Source organism: Haliaeetus leucocephalus, unplaced genomic scaffold (genome assembly GCF_000737465.1).
Source record: "Haliaeetus leucocephalus isolate CR32 unplaced genomic scaffold, Haliaeetus_leucocephalus-4.0 Scaffold506, whole genome shotgun sequence".
NCBI lineage: Eukaryota > Metazoa > Chordata > Aves > Accipitriformes > Accipitridae > Haliaeetus > Haliaeetus leucocephalus.
Window position 1 is genome coordinate 7,623,383 of NW_010972942.1, and position 27,868 is coordinate 7,651,250.

At 36.9% G+C, this 27,868-nt stretch overlaps 1 protein-coding gene across 1 annotated transcript in view; it reads right to left on the bottom strand.

Annotated features, from left to right (window-relative positions):
• Nucleotides 1-1,677: 1,677 nt before the first annotated feature.
• Nucleotides 1,678-27,868, bottom strand: part of PREX2 (phosphatidylinositol-3,4,5-trisphosphate-dependent Rac exchange factor 2) — a 186,547-nt gene continuing 160,356 nt past the window's right edge. Inside the window, exons 36-40 of the mRNA XM_010575899.1 lie at nucleotides 26,554-26,620; nucleotides 24,282-24,472; nucleotides 12,550-12,652; nucleotides 5,728-5,795; nucleotides 1,678-1,723 (exon numbers count right to left, since the gene is read on the bottom strand). Of these exons, the coding sequence (XP_010574201.1) occupies nucleotides 1,678-1,723; nucleotides 5,728-5,795; nucleotides 12,550-12,652; nucleotides 24,282-24,472; nucleotides 26,554-26,620 (475 nt within the window). The remainder of the gene's footprint in view (nucleotides 1,724-5,727; nucleotides 5,796-12,549; nucleotides 12,653-24,281; nucleotides 24,473-26,553; nucleotides 26,621-27,868) is intronic.

Genomic DNA, 27,868 nt, shown 5'->3' on the forward strand with positions numbered 1-27,868 from the left:
CGAAGCACGAAGGCAAAATTGTTACTGAAGTGTTCATTATTGCATGTCTTTGTCACAGTTCAAGGCAAACATTCTATATTTAAGATTGGACCAGTAATTGATATGACTACATAAATATATACATATTGAAAATCACATATATGCGCAGACATATATATCTGTGGATATATAAAAATATTTATTTTCTTAGCAAAGTTAAAAGTCTGTGTAAAAACATTAAGAATACTGAAAAAGGTAGGAGCTCTAATTCCTCCTTTGGAGAAAAGTAACAAGTCCCCTAGATGTCCTCTATAAAAAACACTCTCTGCAAGAGTACAGCTCATTTTGAATTCTCACTTATTTCATTATGGATTAATATATTTGTTGAAGATTTCATAAATAGATAATACGCAACAATTATGTTGTAAGGTTTGATTGCTACAGCATAACTATAAGCTGCTGTTGTACAAAAAATAAATTTTATTCAGACAGTGTATGTCCTGCTCGAATAGAATGCGTAGCTACTGCTACAAGTAGAACTATTTCAGAATACAGTTTTGTTTTAATGTGTTCACATACGAAACCTCATTTGGGGGCATTTTCTCTGAAAATTCTTTGGCCAAAAGAACAGCCAAACGCAGATACATTTTCCCTGGGCCCTCTAAATACTCAGTACAATTTCAGAATAAATCTATAACAATTACCACTCCTAAGAACTGAAATGCTATACAAAACAATTCTGATAAAATACGGGAAATGGTAGCATAAAACATGAAACCCCCAAACCATGCTTCAACTTAAACCACAGACATTTCCAGTTAAACATAACAATACTGCCTCACCCTCGCCTTCTGTAGATTTGCTAATATAGTACTATACAAGAATATATACAACTCTGGAAACCTCTGAAATGCAGAGGCACAAGCATGTAAAATATCCATTAGACAGAGTCTGAAATTCAGTCTAACTATGGGTGAAGATCAGACTTAGCCTTCTTCTCCTTCAATGACAACTGAAAAAGGGCAAAACTTCATCTCATACGCTATATAGGTTCTCCTAAAGGAGTACGACAATGGACTGCTTAAGACATGGCTGAGTTTACTGATTACAAGCACACGTTCATAGCAGCAGTCTGCCTGCAGCCATTAAACACAATTCTGAGATGAGTTTTCCATCTTTAAACCTCATTTATATTATATCCTTGAAACAGTAATGTCATTATTCTGAGAAATTACGATGATGGCAGGAAAAAGAGATTATCAGTGCAAAGGGCCCCATATGAAGTGCATGCTCATTATCAAGCCTAGTTTATCTAGGCTTGTATTCCTTCCACAAGAACGCTTTCAGTATAGTGTACAAGTGAAGTCATTCTCTCTGAACAAGACATTTGTTTTCAAGCTGCTGGCTATACCTATCGTGTGGCTGAACAAGACACATCAAATGAATCTGATTCCAGTGTAAAATTCCCAAGGAAGATTCCTGTTCTGGTGTAAGGCCAGAGTGCAGAGATTCCAGAAATGCTTTTTGGAAGTCAATGCCAATAGATAATACTTAGGGTATTTCTTTCTTTATCCTGAGTAAAGGGTTTTTTTATTTATCAAAGCCCCAGGCACATACTGCTATAGTGCAGTTAGATTTTGTCATATAGTCCCAGTATCCTAAAGGCCATTATTGGATTATTTTCCGGAGCAGTTCTCCTCATTCTTCTCCAACAGGTGGTGGTGGCTGGCATAGCTTGTATAATCTGAGAACGACAAAAAACAAAGCAGTTGTTATTCTGAGAGCTTGGTCATTATTAAAATGGGTAAATTTAAGGAGCACAAACTAAATCTAAGTCTTCCTGCACTGCAAAACAAGAGGTACTGAATTCGGTTGGTATAAAACCAGTAAAATCTTATTCATGAGCATGAATGTTTACATTGAAAGTGGTATCATTAAAACACACATCTATAAACAATCTTATAAAGATATTCCAGTTTAGTCAAGTTTTCATATTTCTGCACTGAAGACCCCATTCTGGAGAAAACTAAGTCTCCACTAATCCAGTTACCAGTTGTTCCTCTGAATTTCTGAATAGGAAAAGCTGCTTGGTGAATGCAATTGCCTCCATTTTTGTTTTGTTTTGGCACAGTCAGACCTCACTCTAACAGTGCCCTATAAAACTGATGCTGTTCGAAGAACTTAAGACAGATGTCACACATGTGACACGCCAGCGTGAAGATTTTAAACTCTCCCCCCGCCACCCCGTTTCTACACATATGAAGTCAAGACCAGTAAGATTTGGTTCAAATGACTACCTCAGTACAGATTGAAATAGCCACTCCTTCATTTATAAAGGCTTTTGAACTTCTATTAAACCCTTTCGCATGGACTTGGTTATTAGCAAGTGTTTGAAACTACCCTAATGTTAGGACTACTGAAAATAAACTGCAATCATTCTGACCTCAGGCTCTCTGTAAGTATGTCCAGCATACAGTATCTCCCCTGCAACCACAGCAATTAGAACCAGCAACAGACATGATCTCATTTGGAGATTACATATTTTCCTCAGGGAAAGTGTATCACTGAAGGAATAGCAAAGAGAAGAGACCAAGTGTGGCATTGGAAGGAGAAAAGGCATCAGAAGCCAAAAAATGAAGAGACAATGACACAGCATGTGCATTAACACTTAACATTAAGACTCTCTGATATTGAAATACCAAAGCAATAGAAAGAGCAGGTTTGGCAGGTCTGGCTACAGGCAGGGTAGTGACTTGTCCAGTGGCTTGTGGGCTAAGGATATTTAAGATGCTCTGAGTATCTGAGTTTTCCAAGTGTATTTTGCAAATTTGCCTGGTAAGCATCACATTAATTTATATGACTCCACTTTAACTAATCACAAATTTCAAAATCATACAACAAATCAACACAGAAAACAAAAATCTGTACATGTGGCTGGGCTCCACAAACAATTCAAGATCAATGGGGTGGTGCCTTCTTGGCATGATACTCTGATACTGAAATAACACAAGGCACAGTGTGTATGGCTGCCCCTGTGAGTACTGAAAGCCTCTTCAACATCTAGGCACATCTTGTCAGAAAAAAAGCATCCTGTGGCTATGCAAAAGCAGGGCAGGATAGCTGCTGTTCTCTGATTTCAGTTCCCTTAGGAGTTAAAACCCATGGGACGCTGACAACACACAATGACCACCGGCTAAATAACTTTTCTCTGAATCTCACCAGGAGTGGTTATCAAGCAGTATTGTTTCTGGATGGTAAAAACAGGGAACATCAGTTCTGTCAGCCAAATAGCAATTGCAAACCTGCTTTCAAACCTCTACCATAATGTATTCCGAAGACCATTGGGCTCTTCCACATTGTCATCTGGCAGATTCAGAAATGTGATCATTTAAGGTCACATTGTACAAACACCAGTGTATTCATTAGGAGCCATATATAAGCCAACATGCATATATCTCATATTTGTATACCAATGAGAGAATAAGATGGGCTGATCTTTATGCAGACAAGTATGCAGTGAAAAATAAACAGGGGTTATTGGAGTTATTTGATTCTGCTGGTGTAATAAAGCAGTAATATTCAAAGCTGGCAAAAGACAGATAAAATTACTGTCAAAATCTCATCTAAGTAATTGCAGTGGGGTTAGTTCTTGCTGATGTTTTAGCCAAATCTAATTTCTATGGAACAATGTGCAGAAAAGCTCAGCCCCAAGTACCAACATCTGTATATTCTTCAGGTTAAAATGGTAATCATTAAGATTACTTGTCTTCAGAGCAAGTGATGTAGGGGAATTCTGAAGCAAACTAACAAGGCTGGATAAATCCCTAAGGAGCTATAATTGCTGAAGACAGTATAGAGCAGAAACAGCCTGTTCTGGGTCAATACACATGGAACAACTATTTGAGATAGTACAAACAGATCAGCTGAGAAAAGACAGAAAACAGTGGCAGCTGCAGAGAGCTGGCAACACTGTCAGGTGACATTAAATGGAACCAAATGTAATGGTAAGGCAAAGAATTGAGAACCCAGAGTATCATTTACCTATACATCAAAAGTATCACTCCTGCCTATGACTATTCTGACTTACGTGACTTACCTCTCTCATGTTACACCAAATGCCCCAAACACTGAGGTCCATGAGATATTCCTGTGACATTGCTGTTGCTGCTGACTGGCAAGCATGCTGGATGCATCTGTCTATTCTATATTCTAGGAGTGCTCTCATAATTTTTCTTCAGTTTTTCATTGCTATGTTGTGGGAGTGTCAACTGGAAGGAGGCAATCTTTTCTCAACTGATGCAAAGCCAAAAAATGTCTCATGGCCAAGTTTTTCTTTTTAAGAACTTAGATTTTTGCTTTATCACAAAAGCTGCGAATCTAGATCCATGCTCTGTCATTTAGAGGTGGGAAAATTTTGGCTTGCAAGAATTTTTTGGCTGTCTCCAGATTATGTCATGAAGGAAGAGTCCATTTAAGGCCAGAACCATATAATTCAAAATATGAAAAGGCTTCTCACAGCTTTTACTGTAATAAAATGTTATTTTACTGCTTTAGGTTCCCACAATGCAAGACAGTTGGTCAGGCAGTTTTGGTCCTGGATTGCCTCTAACCTGATCACGACTGTGAGAAGGGACGCCCTCATCTGCTGGTAAGAGCAATGACTTTATTGCTGACAGGTTTACTCTAGAATCAGTATTTTTGTTGGATCTTATTTAATCTCCTTGATGGGGCATGCAAGATGCATATACGCTCCATGAAATGCTGCTACTCAGCAACTGAAAGGCAGCTGCTACTCAGATTTACTCATACCTTGTACACTTAAGGTACATTCCTTTTCTAGAATCAGATCAAGCACAGGCATGGAACAATATTTTGTGATTTGTTACAAGTAAATCATGAGCAGTAGCCTGACTCCCTACTGGGAGAAACTGGGACACCTGAGAAGAGGGGAGCAAATAGCATAAGAAAAAGTTCCCAAGTATTAGCAGTCAGAACCCAGAGGACAGTCTTTCTGTGAGGCTATGGACAGCATATGTGTTCATACACAGTTACCTGTATCAGGTTTTACTAACTCCCTGTTTCCTTACTGAAATTTAAACACCACAGTGGGTCTGTTATGTATTCCACATATCTGTTTAGCTCATTCAATGTTATAATTAGTCAACAAACCCCATTGTTTTAAATAGGTAAAAAAAGTTTAAATTAGAGCTGGATTAATAAAACCACTTTAAAATAAAATTAAGAACATTGTCGTTTGGTATTTTCATTTATAAGTATCGTGCTTGTTAAGGGGCATTTCAGGTACCTGCAATCCATCACAGCATTAAAAAGCTGGATGCTTCAGAAAGAGACAAAGAAAGACTATGCCATCTCTAAAAGCAACTAGAACATGATTTTGCTGAGACTGCAGCATAGTTTTTCATTAAAATGGGGTTATGCATTTAGTTAGGCATATTTCCCCAAAACCACTAAACTTCACAAGTGGTGAAGGATTTACTCCAGTGTTTTCATAATTAACATGAACTAGGTTTCATTTTTCAAAAATGCTCACATTTTGAAGTGCTATATAGCCTAACTTCTGCAACTAATTACTTAAGTAAAATTGTATGGCTAAGAATGTAATTGTATGTACATTAAAAGCCAAATCTCACCAGTTAGTCACTGTTTACTGTTAGCTTTTGGGCAGCTAGGACAGAATTTGGCACAAACTAGACAAAATCATGGTCTAAGACACAAACTGTCAGTTACCTTGGCACAGACTGTGGCGTTCGATCCCTCACTCCTAAATTCTTGGCTGTGTTTTGTACTCTCGCACCCTGTGAAAGACAAACAATAATTTTGCTTAATTTAGTCCAACACAAGTTAGAAAGTTTTCTGAGCTTTCCAGATGAACATAACTACTGAATATAATGAATTAATACATATACTCCATGTCCCAAAACAACTCTCCTCTTCTAAGGTGGGGAACAAGTTAAAGCAGTACATTAATTCTCAACTTAGAGAAATATGCAGAAAAGAGACAAAATCTTTCCATTTGTCATTAAATAAATGTGTACATATATATCTTACTAACATAAAAGATTTCATAAAAAATTAACATTTAAGCTTTAAAATAATTCAGACACATGTTGTTTCAATTTGTTTCATTTTTGTCATCATTCTCTGTAGAAGGCATGGAAAACAAAGTTATTTTCTGAAATGTCACTTATCTCCTTCCGAACAAACAAATATTACAGATTATTTCCTATGTATAGCCTTCTATTTAAATCTAGAAAAATGGCCTAAATTGAGGCACTGAATTAGGATTAGAAAAATGCAGGTCCTGATCTTCCTTTATAATCACAGAATCACCCAAAAAAAAAAAAAAAAAAAAAAAAATGTTGGAAGGGACCTCCCGAGTCCAACATGCCTGCTTAAAGCAGGGTCAAATAGAGAAGCTGGTCTCTCTGTACCTCAATTGATTGTTTGAAAAACAATAATGAAAATACTTTTGTCTCACTGACTCATCCAGTAAGGAAGAATTTTATAAAACATACAAAATGTTCATATACCATAATAGTAAAAAAACCAGACTCTTCTGCAAACAAACTAGCTTAAACATATGAAAGAACATAGTAAAATTTGGTTTTAGATGATGAGGTCTAGCTTTAAAGTGCAGTTTTATTTATGTAAAGTAGTCATCATAAAGAAACGTATCTGTTAGATTTACAGTCTCTACGTTTTCTAACGTTTTAAAGGAGATGGAAACTACTTGTTCTGTCTATAATACATACACTGACTCTCCCTTTATTTCTCCTTCTGTACTACCTAAATTCAGGAGAAAATAACAAAGAACAAAAAATATTCTTACAGTGAGATCTTAGACTGGTGTAAGACATCAAAGATAATTTATGTTCCAAACAGAGCTGCAATGGCAGCGGTACATAATGTAAAAATGAGGTATAATCATTGATTTAATACATCAAATAGGACTAGAACTTGCACTTGACTGAAGCCTGGTACCCAGGTAACTGAGACATTACTAGTTCACTGTTATGGGCTCAAACAAAAGATGAAAAAGGCTGGCTGGTTACACACAGATAGGTTCTCAGAGTTTATGTAGATCAACACATGCAACAAAAAATACTGTGTCTTTACATTTCTTTTAGGAAAAAAATAGTGGTAAAGATAGAGAAAATAACTAGAGTACCTAAAAAACTGAAGGCAGTATACAAAAGTGATTTTACTAGTTTTACATCTAGGTCAGTAAGCTTGTCTCCAACAATTGCAAAAGACATGACTGCAGACCATGACAAACGTATCGTATGTCCTTCGCCAGAAACTCCTCCAGAATTCAATCATTAGTCACTCAATACTTCCTCTGTTCAGCAGTGAGTATGTATTTGATCAATTGCAGTGATTCTCTTCTCTTCTTTCCCATCTCATCTTGAACCCATGGATAACTTCACATCACTAACCTCCTTGTGGAAGATCATCAACATCTTGGGTACAGTCATAGCTTGTTGTGTCAAAACCCACTATTTTAGTTTGGTTTGAATCTGCCAGTTTCATTTGATGCCTTTAGTTCTGCACTGGTGAGGACAATGGTCAGTCCCTAGCTGTTCTTTAGACCTCTGTCATATCCTCCTTCACCATGAAGCTGAACAATCCTAGATTATTTTGTCTGTCTGCCCTGTCTATAAACCATTCCCAACCATTGATCATTTTTTTCTGACCTTCTCTGAACCTTCTCCATTATGCTATATCCTTATGGAATGGATCAGAACATCAGACAGTTCAAAATGAAGGGTCATGACAGCATGATTTCTACTTTGTCATCTATCCTTGCCTAAACCATTATAAATTCTGATTTGCTTTATTGATAGCTACTGAGAACTGAGCTGATGTTTTCTACCATATCCTGAGGTCTTGAGTGTGAGATGTAATGGCAAGCTCACAGTCAATTATTTTGAACATGAACTTAGGGTTTGGTTTTTTCCCCCATGTGCATCACTTAAGAGTTATCTATACTGATTTTCATCTGCCATTTTATTGCTCAATCATGAAGCCCTGCAAGATCCTTTTGTAATTCTTCATAGTTTCTTCTCATCTTTAGTAAAAACTTTAAAAGTGTTCAGAGGAGAATAGGGAGAATGATTAGGTAAGAAAGCACAACTGAAAAAAGAAAGATCAGATGAACAAGTGATGGCTTATCAGGGAAATGATAATCAAATTCGGGACAGACGTTTTAGTGGGGCCTGTAGCAATAGGCCAAGGGGTGATGGTTTTAAACTAAAAGAAGGTAGATTCAGACTAGATATAAGAAAGAATTTTTTTTACAGTGACAGTGGTGAAACACTGGAACGGGTTGTCCAGAGAGGTCGTAGATGCCCCATCTCTGGAAACATTCAAAATACTAAAAGTCTACTGCTAAAAAGGGAGTAAAATAAAAATAAATTAAAAAAAAAAAAAAAGACTCAAATGAGGCACTAAGTAATACATCCTAATGAAAAGGTTAAGAAAACTCTGGAACAGACCACTTAGGAAGCATGGTGCAGGAGTCTCCACTACTGGAGGTTTAAGAACAAATATGACAAGTGTCTCATGAATTACATAAGGATAGCTGATCTGGTGTTGGTTACAAAGTTAGACAAGTTGAGTCCAGACCTTCAGCACCTTCAGTGTCCTTTCGTCAGTGCCATTTTCTAAAATTTTGTCATAATAAAGAAACCCCACCATGACGAATGCTGAGAATGGCATATGATTAACATAACTGAGAGCCAGAATATACATATACATGGGAAAACTATCTAAATTAATCACATGTAGGTCCTGAACATCGGTGCTGTGACTACCTCTGAGAACAAAACCAGCCTATTTTTACTTGCATCACTCACTAGACAAATTAATTTTAGTACCTTGCTCACATAATAAATCAAATGTGTTGATTTAAAAAGGAGTCTAGCTTTATACAACCATGTAAAAGGAGAACAAATTAGACCTTACTTAAAACCACCAGATTCTTATTTCTTTTGAGGAAAAGCCCCCAAGAATTACTAGCAACTTGCTACATGACATCTCTTTGTCTCCACCGACCACCATTATACCATTTCTATTTCAATATACTGTTAATTTATACTTCTCCAATATTATTCTTAAAGCAATAGCAATGTAAATACCAACGCTTTTCATCTCATGTAGGCATAAGGAACAGTTGTGCTACATGGTTCCAGAATGCTTCCCTCTGTGTACCAGTACTGCCAGAGCACTGGTGAAAGATGCCAACAGCTCTGAGGAAACACCACCATCAATCTGGACTCTTATGTATGAACTAGTATTCTCATTGCCATGAGAAAAAAATGACAGGTTTATTTTCAAGCTACACACTAATTTAAGAATAGCAAGAACCAGTCACATAAAGAAAACAGATTCTCTTTATGCCCTGCTCAAAGAACTCTAAATCAGTAGATTGAGAATTATTCAAAATGTAGTGCTGTTATTATAATGATGAAAAGGCATGGAAAAAGGATTACTCACTTAAAAGACAGCACAAATTTTCTCCTAGCCTCTTCTGTTTCTCAGCTTTTTAGCTACCTTTCTTCCTCAGAGCCCTGTTGTCCCCCCTACAGCTCCCTTCATAGGCCTCTGTCCTCTCCACACTTTGCTGCATCCTGAAGACACACTCCTGTCAGGATGTTTTACATAGTATTTTGTGGGTACAGATGTTTACATGAATAAACATACGTGAGTAAATAGTTACTAAAAGATAGTTGGGATGTTTTGTCAAAATTTTTATTTTTAAAAATCAATCTAGACTGGATTAGCAGATGAAAAACAGAAATCATTTAACTAAAACCATCCCACAGACCCAAGTTCATACCAACACTCACAAGTTGGTCTCTTTTCTTTAGTTCTTGCAGAACAGGTGCTTGCAAATACCTAATTATAACTGACAGGGCAATTACTTTGTCAATTGTTCCAACAACACAGTCAGGGCTATTATGAGTCTTGTTAAAGATGATCATGACTTCATTCAATTTCAAAGAAAAAAAACATTTCCTGAGATCATTGATTCAATCAGGTGTCTCCATTATTCGGTACTGGTGCCCCAAGCTGGAAGAGGTATCAGCTTTGAGTAGAGGCAATTTCCCCTTGTGGAAAGCTGATACTGCTAGGAGCTAACACTGCTGGCTTCTACAGAATAACAGATGGAATAGAGGTCCTTCCATTTGCACCTTCCTGTGGCTGATCTCTTTATTCCACAAAAGATTCAGGGTATAAATGGGCTTACAAAGTTTTTGTTTGTTTGTTTGTTTTGCATTAAGCCAGGTAGAAAACACATGTATTGCCCTTAACTAAATGTTCTGCATCAAACCCCAAGAAGCGCTTTTTTTTTCCCCTCCAAGTTTTATGGCCTGCATTATGCTCCTGACAGTTAAATCCTACAGATAATTTAAACATTAAATTCAGAACAGGTTTCTAGAAAATACCACAGTGCGTTGTTGAAATTACTCCAAAACGTTTAGAATTTAATGGAGGGTTGTATTTCTACTACAGAACTCCAAGACTGATTTAAAATTACAACAAAAGATTATCACTCTATCAAATGCTGTAGTGGTTTCCTGCAAGAGGAATAACGTGTGAAAAAAGTCTGCCTTGATATACTAGCAGACTTTTTTGCAGTGTCTGTGGGTGGTATTGAGATATTGGTATCTTTAACAGCTATTGATCACCTGCTGTTTTACTTCAGAGAATGTAGCCTCACTGGAGGCCGCTTTCTACACCTCTATTTGAGCAAGTACAGTTACAGCTGCTCAAAATCATGCAAGTTACTTTCATTTTGTCTTTCATTTTCATTTAATAAACTGTGGAAGATCCACAAATTAATCAGCATTTTTGAAAACGGTCTAGAACTGTATATTGGAAATGTACCCTTTGACAGAATAAATCCTGCAAGCAGACATATGCAAAACTCTACATCCACTTTTTTTTTTGATTGCAAAACACCCAGATATGCCTTTTGTCTAGAACTTCAGGAGCAGATATATCAACCTACACATGCAAGTTTATCCTTATACAGCAGTAGCTTTCTTTTCAAGTCAAGTCAAAGCCATAATTCCTGAGCAGACCTACATTTATTCACCACAGAAACTTAATTTATGCACCGAATAAAGTGGAAATCCGATATGAAAAGGAATGAGACTAATTACTCTGATGTATCCATGTTAGGCAGCAGCACTTACATATAACTGATCAGACTCTATGGCTTGAGAATATCTACACAATTGCTTTAACAGGCTAAAGGTTTGATCTAGCATATGTGCATTTTTGTCAAAAGCAAGTTAGAAGTAAAGTACAGTTGTTTAATCATTTTTGTAACTAAACTGTGATCACTGCATGGAATATGTAGCAAAATTAATGAAAATAATAAAATTAGATTCAAACTAAAAACCAGAAATTATGAATCTTGTCTTATCTGTGATTAATTGTTCCAATATTTAATTATCTTTTTTTCACTTCAAGATTGAGTGCATCCTGTGTCTTGTTTACGCTTTTCACTTCAAGATTGAGTGCATCCTGTATCTTGTTTATGCTTTTGTCATAAGGTTGAAAGCTACCACAGGCTGGGATGGATATGTGTTCCATATGCACACAGAGTGATTAAACCCCCACTCAACCTTGCTTTGATCAACTGAATAGGTTGAGCTCTTTAATCTTTACTTCATAAGCCTTGTCTAACAACCTCTGGATCATTTGAGCTCCTCCTTTGAACTCTTTCCAAGATTCCAAACATCGTTTTGAAAGTATTTATCTGATAATAAGATATTCTAGGAAAAGTGGTACCAATACAGCAGAGTGTATCCCCCATTTTTGGTTGATATTGCCATTTAATCCACTATTTTTTGTTATACCTTAGCACTAAGAGTTCATGTTGAAGTGGTTATTTATCCACAACGGCCTCTATATCCTAATATTCTATTATGACCAAAGAGTGAAAAACACTATTTTGAAATAAGCACACTTATTGTGGTTTAACCCCAGCTGGCAACTAAGCAAAAGCAGCAAAACATCGTCTTTGGGAATCTTGCCTGTAAAGTTAAGAACAACAGTGTTTATTTCTCCCTTCCCCTCCTACACTTCTCCTTCATTCAGTACATGAGTAACTTTTTATTAACAAGAGTTAATAATCTTAAGTTATTTTTATGGGTAATATATATTTAAATAAAGACTTTCTTACTCAACAGACTATTTTGATGTAAGATAATGCCACAACAGTTACTATACAAAAATCATTAAGTAAAATCAACCCTGTAAAAATTATGACCCTTTTACACATACAAAGAAAGCAAGCATCTGGTTAAAAACAGCCTGTTGCATTATTTAAAAAAAAAAAAAAAAACACCTTTCAGTCAACAATAAAGGAAGAGAATTAAAAAAACCCCAACAAAATACCCAAACTAAGAAAACTCACACAGACATTACACAACATTAAGATGGAGGTTAAAAAAATGCTTGGTCAAGTCATTCTTGTTTGATGATTACACGTCTTGTTAGGAAATATCAAGATGTTACCCACAGCGAGCATCTTACCTGTTTGCGCATGACATCTGTAGCTTGCATGATATAGCGAGGAGGTAGCCCATGGCTCCGAGCCAGAATGATCGCCTGCTCCAGGGTAACACTCAGAGTGCAGCTACAATGGAAGACAGAAGTCAGCTATACGCTAGCAGTGATTTCCTTAAAATAATTGCTTTTAGATCAAATATCTTTTTTAAAAAAAGTTATAAATAAAAAGATTACATAGTAGACCTGCCCCCTATCCCTCCCCCACCCATGCAGGCATTAGCCTGAACATTAAAATGTTTCTTAAGTAAAAAGATTTTGAGTGTAACAAGTGTTCGTGCTGACTTACAACCAAATGCATTTGCCTTGTTTTGCTGTTGTTTAAAAAAAAAACAAAACACAAAAACAATAAAAACCACAACCCAACTATGGCTTAGCAAGTACATGAGAGCGCAACAACCCAAGGAGAAGAATTTTTTTGTAAATCCCTTTCCAGGTGGTTTCTGCACATGTTATCTCTCACCCACCGCTATTAATGCAGACCCTAGCTTTAGTACCAGGATCCTGACATCTTGCCATTAATTTAGCTTGGCTATTCTCATGGCACATTAGTGCAGTTCAGTCCAAAATTAAGAGACGTTTAGCCCTTTCAAAAAAGTAAATAAATAAATAGAGCATTCCTTCAAATAAACTGTCCTCTCCTACTTTGCCAATCTTTTTTCAAGTAAACACTTGAGGACAAAAACTGATCATGGTACCACATCATAATGAAAAGGCTGTAATTGCTTTGTCAGAGCAACCAGGGAAGTTTCAGAGCTAAAGATCTTGCTGTAGGAAAATCTGTCATCAAACCAGACAAGAACTAGCAGGGAAAGTCATTCTGGACATGCCGTCCGATTTCAGTTGTCATGGTGAGGACAAGGACAAATAGTTGGTTTCTTATACAATCAAGAACAAAGCTGTAGAAGACTCACAGATAAAGGCAACAAAACTGAGTAGAAACAGGTACTTTTTGGAAGGCATAACATGTTTGAGAGCTGCTATCATCCAAGAGGTGAGAGTGGCTCCATTCTGCACCAGCAAGCTGCTTAATGATTTTTCTGTTCACAGCCGAAGTACTGCAATAATCAAATCTCTTCAACCAGAAAGATGAGGTGTACAGAAAATGATCCTACCTCAGCAGAACCTGACAAAAGCTGCATATTTCAAATTCAAATAATAAAACTAAGACACATGGTTAAAATATACTTTTGAGTAGCCTTTGTTCAAAATCCTGACCAAAAGATTCTGCATAGTTTATATTATGCACACAGAACAGACAATATGTTTCAATCAAACACTCATCTTGCTGAGCAGAAGATCTGTAGGAGGAAGAATGTGTCTGCACTTATTTTCTTACTGAACCCTCCCCACCGACACATTTTAAATACCACTTAAGTAAATTTATGGACTGTAAAAAGTTTCACAGTAGTGAGTGTAGAAGATACTAAATTTGATCTGTAGCTTTATTAATGGCCTTTCATTAAAAATTTAAACTAAGTGATTTTCCTTGGTAATGAAATAAATTTTATTCCCCAGTTTTTTGTATGCACTGACCTCAGAGTTAACTTGAAGCAAAAACCTATTGATCTTTTGTGTTATATGTTTGATTAAGGTGCATAAAAGTTAAATATTAGACTAGAAGTTATAAGCACTGTGTTTTCATCTTGTCTTTGAAAGGTAAAATATTGCCCAAATAAAGTACATGCTTGTAATATTTGCCAGCACCAAAATCTAAACATCTAACCTTCAAGACCAGACTGCAAAGGAAGCTTTGTCTCATTGACAATGGGGAAAAAGCAAGTGTATCTGAAATCTAATTTGACAGGTGTAATCTAAGCCAGAGAAAAAGAGTAAAAAGTCTCTCTGTAGGTATAATAGAGGTTAATGGGCTCACAGTACAGCTTTCAACCAACCAGTTACTGAGCCAATTTTCCCATAAATCCCATCTTCCTGGAACGCAAAAGACTGAAAGAACAGAAAAATCATATTCTGCATGCGTGATATCAAAACTAACAAAAGAACCTACTAAATGATGGTCAGCTTGAAGAATTAGGTGCAAACACTAATCTTGTGATTGGAAAAGACTGCCAAACTGCTCCCTATCCAAAACCTGATGAAATGGCTGGTGATCATGGACATTATGAGCCATCTACATTTTGACAGTGCCAACCAGGATTGAGAAATAAGGTTGTCAGGTGTGTAAAGACATAACCACAGTGGGAAAAGCAGACACAAAGAATAAAATAGCATAATGAAGATTTCTTTAATAAGCTACTATGGAGGTAGGCAACAACTACAGTACAGTCCTGAAGCACATAGGCTAAAATTGAAGATCTCACCTCAAGGCAAAAAAGAATAGTAATTCTAAGGATAATATTTTTAACATATCCTAGGAAATTAGTAGTGAAGACACTCAAGATGACAGCAGCAATGACATTAACTATTATCACACCTCTTTAATAAAACATCTTACATTCGAGGTGAAGTCCTACAGTAATGGTGGTTAGATACATCCACTGTTTCTTTTAAAAAACATTCTTACTTGTTAACGTATGTTAAAAAATGTTAAAATAGCATCAGTGGCATGATTGCATTTCAATATACTATTTCATTAGAGATGCAATTCAGTATCACTGTGTTCCTCTTAAGGCATGTAAAAGGTCTGATGTATGGTAGAATTAAATATAAATTATTGGATATGGCTTTTGTCATGTGATTATGAAATAATTACTACTTTCTAAATATAAAAACCAATGACACTCAAATAGCTTCATTTTGGTTAAATACTGAATCAATGAGATGGCATCCTCTAATAAAACTGATATATAAACCTTCCATGGTACTATGCTGAACTGGCTCACTAGTAAACATATATTTACATGCTGGTGCTCTCTCCCAGCTCTTCAAATACAGTTTTTGAATTACTACATATCCATTATCACAAATCAAACTGCCCTGGAAACCAGCTGTGAAAGAAACAAATGCACACACAAAACATCGGATGGTAACATGGAAAAGTCATAACTGGAAGTACCTCAGCAATTGGGCTGCCAAGCACAGAGAGATAAAGCAAATGCAAATTTAAACAAATACAACTTGTACACTTTTATGAAACAATATGAAAGCTGGGAATTCCTCATATGGTAAGACTGTTCTGGTGGTCTGAGCAAGGTTCAATATCAAGGATTGTCAGCAAATATGTGCAATATGTAATAATCTACCCTTCTCCCCCATTTTGAGAGCTGATAAGCAGATGGTATTAAAGTTTACAAAGCAATTTGGAAGCAGTTCTGACCACCGAAAGTATCTGGTCATTTGGATGCAATCAGTCCAGAGAAACCAAACGAGGAAAATATTAGGGGAAAAACTCCTTCCATGCTCTCATAACATTTTGTTATGGGAAGCATAAATCCCAAATTCATATATTTTACAGTGTAAACAAATCAAAATCTGTTCTCACTCCCTCTCTCTTCCTCTCATCCCTTTTTTTACGCCAGAAAAACAAAAGACACAAATTCATCATCTCAGAATTTATGTCGGTTAGAATCACAAATTACCTGCCTTGACAGATTACAGCAGCAAGGCAGCACAGACATTTGGCTTTCCCAGAACAACTGGGCTGAGAATTCCTCATTTCACCCATTTGGTTTCCAAGAAACAGAAGGGGCTGCAGCTGCTCCCAGTCCCTGCTATCCCCAGTCTCCCATCAGTCATGACAGTATTGATGTGAAGATTAAATACACACTTTCAAACATCTTCTGTATCAGACCATCCTGAACAAAAGAGGTTAAATCATTTTCTGTCACCAATAGTCTATTTGTTTCTGACTGGATGTGAGTTTTACTAAAAGGGCTGCAAATTGACTAGATAGACATACATCTACACTGAAAAATGGAGCTGTTAAAGAGGAAAACAGATTGAAAATTTCTAAGAAATTGATTATTTCGTGACAGCTTGTTTAATGTCACCTGAAAGGAAAAATAATTTGAGTTCACATACACTACCTACAGAGCTGCCACTCAGCACACTGTGTATCTATGTTACCAGAGTAAAAAGAATCTAAATCATTCAGTTCATTCTCAGGTTTCAATTAGGATTCCAGCCATCCTACATCCAAAGATGCATCAAAATATGCCTTAGAAAAATGCCCTCAATAGAGAAGATGAGGTGAAACAAATTGGTTTAGTAGTTACCACAGTCAGAGATGTCGAAATGAATTATGTTCTGGTTATGTGAATAGGAAAAAATTATGAAAAGGATGCATGTATGCTTAGTCTACTTAAAATCTAAAGTTTCTACTCAACATGTAATTTAATGCCAATGTTATTATTTTAATTACTTTTCCTTCCATACATCATAAGCTAATCATACCTACATTTGACCACCTTTTAAACCAATTAAATGTGAAGTACTCACTTGTTTCTGCTGTCATTTAACTTAATGCTTATAGAGCAGCTATTATTTATGTCAGTCTATGCAGCAATTAAAAACTTAGTACTAAAGTAAGTCACTTTGGGGTAAACATTTTGGGGGGTATTTCTCTATAATTACTAGTGACAGCTGGGTAGTAGGTATTAATTCTGATGAGGAACCCAAAGAAGAAAATAAGTCATGATAAGCCTAAAAAGGAGCAAAAATGTTGTTCAGGACTATAAGAAATAAGCATAAAAACTATAGACAGGCCTAACTCAAGACTCTCCCACAATTTCTAAACTGTTCTCATTGTGGAATATGTCTCCATGCAAGTAAAACTGAAGTTTGCATTCTCTGTGCCCGTATACTGAAACTCTGCTGAACAAAATTTCATTTTGCAGAGACAGGGAAGTTGGGCCTCCCAATAGGTATTAGAGAGAAAATGAGCATGAAGTTCGTACATTAAACTACAATATTGTATTTTACAATTACAATAAATCTCTACTGGAGTTCAGGACTTAGGTTCAGTCCCTTTATGAACCTTTGTGAAGCCAAGCTGTTCCCAGTGTGGAAAGAGCCCTACTTTAGAGACCACTACTTTAAAATCAGCCTTGGATTGAACCCATCCACTGAAGGTTAGGCCAAAACTTGTGTTATTTTTGCCAACATATAGAAAGCCATTACATTGCAAGTGAAATATATTTATTCCATTATAATGGTTCAGTAATCATAAACAATGCTTCAAAAAGTAACTGTGGAAGATATTACATACACCACACAGAAATGGATAGTCCACGGTTAAGGGGACTTCTGCCTTCTAGCCATTAAGCATCAGCATGCACAGGTTTCCTTCACAAGAGGCACCACTGTGATTATGTAGTTGTGCAAACCTTAAAATACATCTATCCCAACTCCCTTATCAGGCATACATCCACCATCCCACAACAGGATAACCAGCTCTACCAGGTATTTTCAAACACAATCTACCAACAGATTTCTGACTTGCTGAAGTAGATGGCATGAACTTACCAAGCTAGAGAATCAGTCTTGGGAGGTAAGTATACATTAGCCATATTTCAGACCTAACCTTGGTTAATGACTTCTTTTGTAGTTTACAAATACGGTTTTAATCAGGTTTATTAGATTCAATATTAGTAATTTTTAATCCTGAAGCATGAAACATGCAGTAGGTAATAATGATTTCTTTTTCTGTAGTTTATTTGGAAGATTACTATCATCCAATCGATTTCCAGAAATAAAATATGACTACCTTTTTCAAAACAGAGAGCTTTTCAAAGAATAATGAAAAGAAAGAAAAAAAAAAAAAGGATAACTTTTCAGCACGTATCTTCTGTCAGTGTTAAAAAACTGCACAGTTCTTCCTGTTAAGATCTTGCCACCTTTAATCAACTGCAAATGTTGCAAGGAGGCACTTCCACCATTAAATATTGTTTGTTTGATGAAAAGAACAGCATTTCCAAAAGATTCAAAGTATCCCATGCCTTCTGTTTGTTCATTCTCAGTCATATTTGCAAAAACAAACAAAAAAATCTAAAGTCAACTGAAAACCCAGCTTCAGCCATTATCTCTTGTTCTGTGCAGAAAGTCTTTCACATTAAAGGCTTCTTCCCATGTAAGCAGGCAAGTAAATCTGCTGGAAAATTCCAGTTTACTTCCTGTCTTGTAATAGTTCAGGTTATTCACCTAACTCTCTTCCACCTCAAAAATTAAAAAAGATTTGGATAAGGTTTTAATTTTAGATTATTTGAGAGGATCTATTCTATTTCTGTTGTAATGTAGCAGTTTTTTTAAGGAAGAATCAGATTCTCCCAAAGACCCGGACTGCAGATAAGGCAATACGGCAGGAACCGAAGCATGAGAGGATTATTCTACAGAGCACAGTGATAGAGTTTTGTTGTCAACCTTGCTACTAAATGTCCATAATGTTAAAAGAAATCCAAATAGAAAAAAAAGAACACCTTGAAATCCATACTAGTAACAACTTAGATCCATCTTACCTGTCTCAGTGCATTTTATGCACTTCTTTGCATTTTCAGATTGCATTTTAAATGAAATAGTCTCAGAATTTAAAACCTGCAAGAGAACTCTAGGACTACAGTCCTTCATATGTGTTAGAGATAACAAAGCAAAAATGTACTAGATTGCCTATGAACAGCAAATACAGATCAAAATAAAATGATCATCACTGTAGAAACAACCTATTTGTGCTAAATGTCTTGTTTATTTTGCCTTAAGATAAATTCTCACATTTCACAGTTATGTAACTGTATTCAAATAGTAACCAGCACAGAATGAAATACTCTACTATCCTAAATTATTTTATGAAAGGTTTGTTTATGCCTCAGTAGGTATCACAAAAATGCACTAACTGTAGACAGATATAACAAAACTGCCATTTAAAAAGTAGACGGGAATCTTGACCAAATGAGAAGGTAGCAGGACTAAGAGTACAGTTTAGACCAGAAGGCTGGAGAAGAGCAAGGATGTTTTTCAGCCTGTGCTGACCTGCCTCCTGAAAGTAGTCCCATCGATCCCAGAAAGCCTTCTTACTGTGGAGCTAATAGCCAGCCTAAATACAGCTGCAAAACTTCAAGGAGATTTCTTTTTTGTAGCACACAGTCATTGAGCTCAAAACTGAATTCCTACAGAAAAATTTCTAAAATAATCTAAAAGGAAGAATTCTTATGATAGAATGTCTAAAATATAAATTCAGAGCACCTATTTTTCACCTTGTTTCATTTGATTCACAGAAAGGCAGCTGGCCATGACACACAGCTTATGGTGTTACTCTGCTTTCCTATGTGGAAGATGGAGCAGGTTTAGCTGGATTGCAGGAGCTGTGCCAGCTACAGGAGACAGCATAATCAAGCCTTGGCAAAACCTGCCTCATCATTCAGCCCAGTGTCTGCCAGCCAGAACCCCACTGCTTGAAGGATGGTAACACTAGGGAGAGACTTTCTGGAGGGGAAATTAAAATTCAGAAAAGTAAATTAGACAGTGATTTTTCTGGGGTTCATCTAGATTATAAAAGACTTCTTTTCTCTTGATCCTCCAGGAAATGCAAAATTTTAAATAAACTTGGGATTTGTTTCATTTGGATGCTTTAAATTATTCCTTTGAGCCTGTAAGGCCTATGGTCCCTGAATAGACTTCCGCAGCTGCTGCACCTAATTTCATTTTGGCATAGAAAGGGGCTAGGACCTGTCTGTGCAGTGCAGTCTCGCTCTTCTCCCTCAAGCAGGAGCTAGCATCACGATTCAATAAAATTTAAAAGTGCCTTTCATCACCTACATTTATACAGAGTGATTGCAACTTCAAACAGAATGAATATAAGTAAAGAACGCAGAGCATTGTTTACAGGGTGACAGCTGATTGGCAGGCAGAAATATAATTACGGATAATAAAAAAGGGAAAATAGAACTGCAAACTATTGATTTCTTGGACTAATTTAGAGCTCTGTTCCTGATGTTGATCAACAAGGCATGTTCGCTTATGGTAATCCAAGGGGAGTTTGTAGTATTCACATGTCACTTAGGACAGGGAAGGTTAAAGGGACTTATTTTTCCCCATCCTTGTTTTTCTGATCATCGAAATATATTTGAAAAGAACTGCTGTCTGAAATAGATAGAGGATTTCAGGCTCTAATGTAAATTGGTAAACATATTGTCATAATAAAAATCAAAGCAAAGCAATCACCAGCAATTCAAAATCCCCAGCATTATCTTGGATATAGGGATGAAAATACGAACTCTGTCAAGCTGGTTTAGCCTAGTGCAGTGTAAAAAGCAATTTAATATGGATCGCAGAGAAGTCAGAAACCAAGACACTGCTGATCCAGAGATCAGCAATCACTGTCAAAGCAGACAAAGCTGCTGTTTCATAGTTCTTGGCCTCTTCTGCATAGGACTGCCACCCAGCACCTCCCTCCCAAGCTATCTGGGATTCACTTCTGGTTAGAAGGAGGGGTGGCAGAACACCCCCTCTCACCCCCTGTCAATCCATGACACCTAGGTTGAGAAAACATAGAAAGGACTTTCCAGTCAGTTCAGTAAGAGACAGATTAATTGAGTGACGGAAGGTTCATATATATTTTGTTTAAAGTCTATTAAATACGTCTAAATTCTGACAGATTAATGGTTTGCTCAGTTCCCACTCCCCATAAACAAAAGAGAGATGCTGACCATCAGAGCACCCTGTACACTTCCACACTCTCAGATGTTCTCTCCCATTAGAGACCAATCATAGAAATTAGGCTAAAAGGGGGGGGGGGGGGGGGTTAAAAGGAAGCATACAGGAACCTTGCTCTGAGTTGATTATTCTTCATTTTTAAGATGGCAAGACTGATAAGTGAAGAATATACTTTCAAAGTTTAACCTGCAAAGACAATTCACATCTTTCCCCCATCTGCTTGCCTAGTAGCATCTGTAGATAATACCAGTTTTCAACTCATTTAATATCCATAGCATAGTGTTAAAAAACAGTCATGAGTCCTTGGTCGGTGCCTACAAAGTGTGGATTTCTGCAGCTGATTGCAATCAAACACTTCACAGCATTTAGTTTCTAAGAACACAGAAGGCCAGATACACTGCTGAATACAACCAGAGATAAATATCCTCTCTTACTGACAATCAGTATCTTGAACTCTAAAGAACTAATTTACAACTTAAAGAGCACTATTTTGCAAGATTATCTGCCCTGATTAAATAATATTCCAACAAACAGAAGAATTAAGCCTTCAAGATTGCAGGCAACAAGCAAAATCATCTATGTCTACGGGACTCTCACATCTAGCACCTTACTCTTCCCTCTTCTGTGCTCCTCACAGGATTTCATGGTGCTGCAAGACAGTCTCACTCTGCAGAGCAGGAAGGGGAGTAGGTTCACAAAACCAAAGCAGAATTTAGCAGTAGAAATGTCAGGGAAAAAAAATTCACCCAGCAGGCCGACCAGTTGGAGTCAAAACAGGTTTTCTATCTGGGCAAAGGCAATTTCAGAGTGCCAAAAAGCAGAGCCTACTTAGCGATGTGGCCTAGGGAGGCCAGAAAGAGAAAACAGCACATGAAGGGACTTTATATGACTTCAAATTCAAAGGAAAAAATTCTTCATCCATCCAGTTTGTATGCACAATAGCAACTTCAGGAAACTGGTGTTAAAAAAAACTTCCTCAACTTTTACCACATCAAAAAAAAATAGCACAAGAATCCCTTCTAGTCTCTAAATACAAGAGTTTTCTTCTGAACTTTTAGAAATTCAGGACAAAAACTCTTTGAGTACATATAAAATCTTAAGTAATGCATTCCTTTTTCCTGGAGGGCTTATCTTAAAATGTCTCTGATAATGCCAAGAGTTGATGTTTCTTTCTCTGAACAGATGGTAGCCACAAAGGCAGTATTAATGCACAAATGAAGTAACAGTATCTTGTACAAAAGCTCAGATGGACTCGCTGTAAAGCAGAACTAGTCACGCTTTAAAGTGTTTTGCACCTTTACGTAAATAGGTGGTCTTGAATCCTCTAATGTTTAGATGGAAACTCACACCTAACACATTTAAATCCCATTCCCATTGCTCATAATATAGTCCTGAAATCCAATATGTTGGTTTTCTAGTATTTTGTGTTTTTTTAAATATACTTGAATATACATTTAATAGTTTATACCTTTAAATCGGCCCTAGTTTTGAGCAGAAATTTGATGAATAATTTCTTTTCATCTAAGAACAGCTCACATTCAGAATCAAGCATACCACCTCTTATTCAGTCATCGAATTATTCTGAATAATTTGTGACCCACACACTGTGGGGTAATAGTTTATTGGGATTATTAAAGTTGCTCTGACTTTATTCATAAACTATAAGAATTTTTGGCACAAATATACTGGCAAATTCAGAACATAATCCATGAAATCATAATGAAACCTGGAGGTACTCTTTTTCAGCTTTATAAAAAAATGGCAGAATTAAGCCCAAAGCCTTTTTTGATCACGTAAGACATGAAACTGAAACCAAGATAAAGAGCCAGAGAAAAGCTGTATAGCTTCATGGCCTTCTGAAATGACAAATTCATGGCAGTCCATGCTATATAGCATTTCCATTTTCATCTGATACAGTGACTAGTGTTAAATAATAGTCTTTTTCTGTTATTGCCTAAAATCAAGTACAGTATACAGCATGTTAAATACACTTGTATCATTGATGGAAAGTAACACAAATAGTCTGTTGCAAACTCTGTTAAAAGAAATGGCAAGCACTGTTTTAATACAACTTGTGTTGGATACACATGGAGCTTTTCCTTGTTTTCATGCCTGATAATCTGCATTGCAGCTATGTTGCCTTTTTTTTTTTTCCCCCTCCTCAGAGCACTTTCAAAGAAAGGACATTACTTAAAATGAGGAGAAAGTAATGCTCATTCTAACACAATATACTGGTAACCAAGTCTGCTAAAATAAGGACTTGCATAGATCATAAACTAAGGAGCGTATTTTTAACATATCACTACCTGTAATCTACAGTCTGGAATTCTTATAAAAAGAGCAGATATTTAGCATCAGAGTCTTGGTTATGTTTGGGGTTTTTGTTTGTTGGGGCTTTTCCCCCCTCTCCAATTGTAGTCTTTGCTTTTTTGGTATAAGGTACAGAAAAACTGTAATCTGCCCAGCTGGAACGTAAACATATCGCTGCCTTTGATGAATATCATTAAGTATGAGACAGCTCTATCATGACACTATTGTCATATATACATTTCTATTAAAATCTCTTAGTGTTGATGACAAAGATCTGTTGATTATAGCTTAGTTCATTTTTTTGATGTTGTATTAATGACACCAATTGTTCTACAGGCTGAACTAGTTGTCATAAGGCACACCTGCAAAAATGCATATCTCTTCTGTTTCTTATTCTTTCCTTGAAACAACCTCTACTACAATTCCCCCTAGTTTACAAAGCAAATACAAATTTCAGCATTTCTTGCCTGTATTAAGAGTTTAATATAGTATGTTATTCACCTAGGAAACCTTCCTTTTTCTGCTTTAGCAATTAAGATTTCTGCCTTTTTCTGACTTGAATGAGGAACAATCCATTACAACCGCATAAACCAAAATCATACTGCTCATTTCTGTCAATCACTGCAGATACAATTCTAGATTTTCACCACAAATCTTTCAAGTGTATTAGATATTTAGTCTAAGATGTGCGATATTTAGTGTAAGACCTCTCTATAAATAAAAAGGAGCAGTCTCCAACCTGCAATGACTGACTGAAAGAAAGGGAGAAAAAGAAATTGTCATACCGGTGAACTCCACTGTTGCACATAATGATGTGACAAGCTCCAAGCCTGCTACAGAGTTCAGAAGACACTGAAAGCAATCCAACTCCAGATGCACTGCACGCAGTGTATGCACAGGCAGCAGTGCGCTTAGATCGGATAAAGGACCCTATCAGTCGGTAAAGTTCATCCAAGCAATTGAGAGGCCTCATCAGCTGCAAGAAAGGAAGAGCGAGAGATATTTAAATATTTGCTACTGAGAGCACAAGAAATGCTCTTTTAGAGTAGGTCATCACAGATGCACATGGAACAGCAGGGCTGGCTGAGAAAGCCGAAGCCAAATTCCATAACACAAACACAGAGCACACAGTCTTCTGTTACATGACCTATGACAACTTTTTCAAACTTTTAAATTCTTACCGTCACCGACTGTTTCATTCCCAGTCCTGCCTACAGAAGTGTTTTTCAATTCAATAGACTGAATAGACTCATCAGTGCCATTTCCATTAATGGTATTGTAAAAGAAGGGGAGCCATGAAGAGGCAACCTACAACCGTACGCATATACAGGAGGGATGCCAAGACTGGTTAATTGACTCGCTGAGAAAATCAGCTTATAATTAAGACAACACTGTCCTTTATTTATGCAAATGTCTAGTTCCTAATCCTGACTAACAACATGGAAAAATAAAAATGAACAGAAATGACAAAAAACACACTAGAAAACAAGAACAGTTAACTTTGTAGCAGGACTTAAAATAACCTCGGCATTACCATATGGAAAATAAACGATCCACCTAGTAAAGAAGGCAGCTTCAAGTGGAAGCCTGCTCTCAGAAAAGAAACCTTCAAGAGTGGTCTAACAATGCAAAACATCATCTCATGGTTCTTTGTGTAAAGGAGATGTTCACAAGACAGTTTTGCACACCTCCTAACTCCAAATTCCCTATTCTCTTTATTCCAGAAACACCTAAAGATTCCAACAAACTTCCCTGCTACTCAAAGAATGAATCTTTTGAAAGACAGATCCATTCCCTAAGGGCAGTTTTAACTAATTAGGGAAATGGCAGCCTCACTTGCTCCTATATGAAGGTTACTCCATTGGAAAGCCCAGAGGTCAAGTAAATCAATTATAACAACCAGCATGTTTAAACCTGGGCACAAATAGATTTAACTTGGTTTAGGTCCTATTGGTTTAACTTGCACCCATTTAAATTGATTTTAGCTGGTGCTGTTTACTAATGCAGAGCTATGGAGAACAGAGCAAAAGGCATACCCACAAACAGATCATGCACTCACTCATAGCTTGCTCCAATTGTAAAATAAATGCATTAGCTTAACCTAGCATCCCTTGGTCAGGTCTGGATTATGAGATGCTTTTACTTTGCCCTTGAAGTTTTCACTGAAATTGATAGGGAACAGTTTTAGGGGTAACAAGTGCTCCACATATAGCTAAATGTCTTCTGCTGCACCTGTGACTGCTTAGAAAGTTAAGTTGCTGACTCACTAGGGAAGGAGAAGCACAGGCACATGTCCTCCTCCCCTCCCATACAGTCCAGCATGCATCCAAGAAACAGGAACTATCAGTCTGTTAACACCCATGCTGGATGATACCAACAAAGTTTTAGTCTATCATAGGGCTCATGTGATGATCACTGTATTTCTCAAGCCACAGTAGCTCGATCGCTTTTGAAGTCAGTGTAGGCAAGACCCTAGAGACTTCTTTTTTCCCTGCTATTGGGCTGCAATATGGTCATTAACTCTCCAATAACAGGAGAGAGCACTAAATGAATTTTCATAGCCTCTGGGATCTCTTGGTCACAGAGGTTTAAAGACAAATAAAGGCATCTGAAGAAAGCCCAAGTGAGGAGGTTCAGAAGAAAGCCTTCTGAGCAGGATGCTGAAGGAGCATTTAATTTGGAACAGTGCTTCCAGTTTTCACAACAACAAATTTCTGCCTGCACCTGCTCTCCCCCCACCCTATCCTTCCACCCCCCACATGGTCCTGGAGCAATTGCATTGCTCTGAAAGCACAGTGAAAAAGGAAAGTTATGGTTCCCCTTCTCCAATTAATGCCCTCCAGCCATCTTTTGATACAGAACCACATGGCATCGCATACCCCTAAAACACAGGTGGGACAAAATGCTGCAAGAGAGCTCCTCCTTTCCCTGCCTGCCCCCCACCCCCAGCTTTAAATAATTCAATTTTTCGATGGAATTAAGAAAGCCTCAGAAAAGGATTACAATAACAGTGTGTAACATGCAAAGTTTAATTAGGCACTTAACATTTTTATTTACCTTATCTATATAAGCTGCTTTAGATGCTGAATTTGGAGGCAAGTTTGACTTGTCCAGGTAGAATGCCCTGAAAGAACAAACAGAATAAGGCAAAAATTGTTATTTGTTTAAACTCCTGAACAAAATGTGACTATTCTTAGACACCATCCTAAGGTTGGAATTTTTTTTTTTTAAATTTCATGCTATGAGAGGATCAAGGAATAATACATGGTAAATAGGCACTATCACCCTTTCTTTTAAAGTAATGAGGAACATTTCTTGTTCTGGAGACAAAAACTGTCCCTTTGCCCTTTGACAGTACAATGCAAAATTTTAATGTCTAGTTAGTAGAAAAACTGGATCTGGAAGTGATTTTCACCAAAGCTATCCATGAAAAGGTTTGTGGCAACTGTCTAGATTTTAAAAGTGACTTTGGGAAACTTGGCATATAAACAGTGCCTGAGCCTCATGCACTACAAGCTTTTTTAATATTAGCTGTATATAACTGCAATAATATAAAACCAGAATCCCAAACATGAAACAGAGTACTGACAGAGGGAACATAGACAAGCTCACAATATAAAAAGAAACAGAAAGGCAAAAACCCTACAAGAGGCAAATATGCATCATACAAGCAAAATAGCATTTGCAATGTGTGCACTCATGCATGCATGTGCAAATAAAAAACAAACTGCCTTTGTTTACAATTTCTGCACACTTCTTTGAAAATTAGTGCATGAAAGGAAAAGCCGAAGAAAACTGTCATATACCTGCAGAACACAAATGCGATAGAGAAAACATACTTACTGTGTCAGGTTTATATATTGTGTACTAAAGCTCATCAAACCACATTCTCCCAGTTCTTTCTATAACCTTTCACTTATCAATGAATAGTACCAGAAAAAGTTTCTATAAAACGGACAAATGAACGTGCACTGCTTTTAAAGAGAAAGGTTGGCTAATTTCTGTGTGGCATAAAGGAGGCTGACATTTTGTACAGAGGGCTTCCATGCTATCCTTTGCTCCTAAAACAGGAAAACTTCTCTTATTCAACACCAGAAAGGAAGAGCTTTAGCAAAGAGCACACAGGAAGCATGGAGTTCTTCTGTCTCCTTCAACTCAGGAACCCTAGAGGAATCTTTTTCTTTCTACCTTATAAGCAAATTAATTGCTCACCACAGATGAGCTATCATTAAACATCTCATAGGCAGAGGAAATACCTTACATATCTCCATGATAAGATCCCAATTTCTCTGCCTCTGCAGCATCGCTTAAGAAAAAAAAAATTGTCCCTGCCTATGGGAGAAGGGTTGGACCAGATGATCTTTAAAGGTCT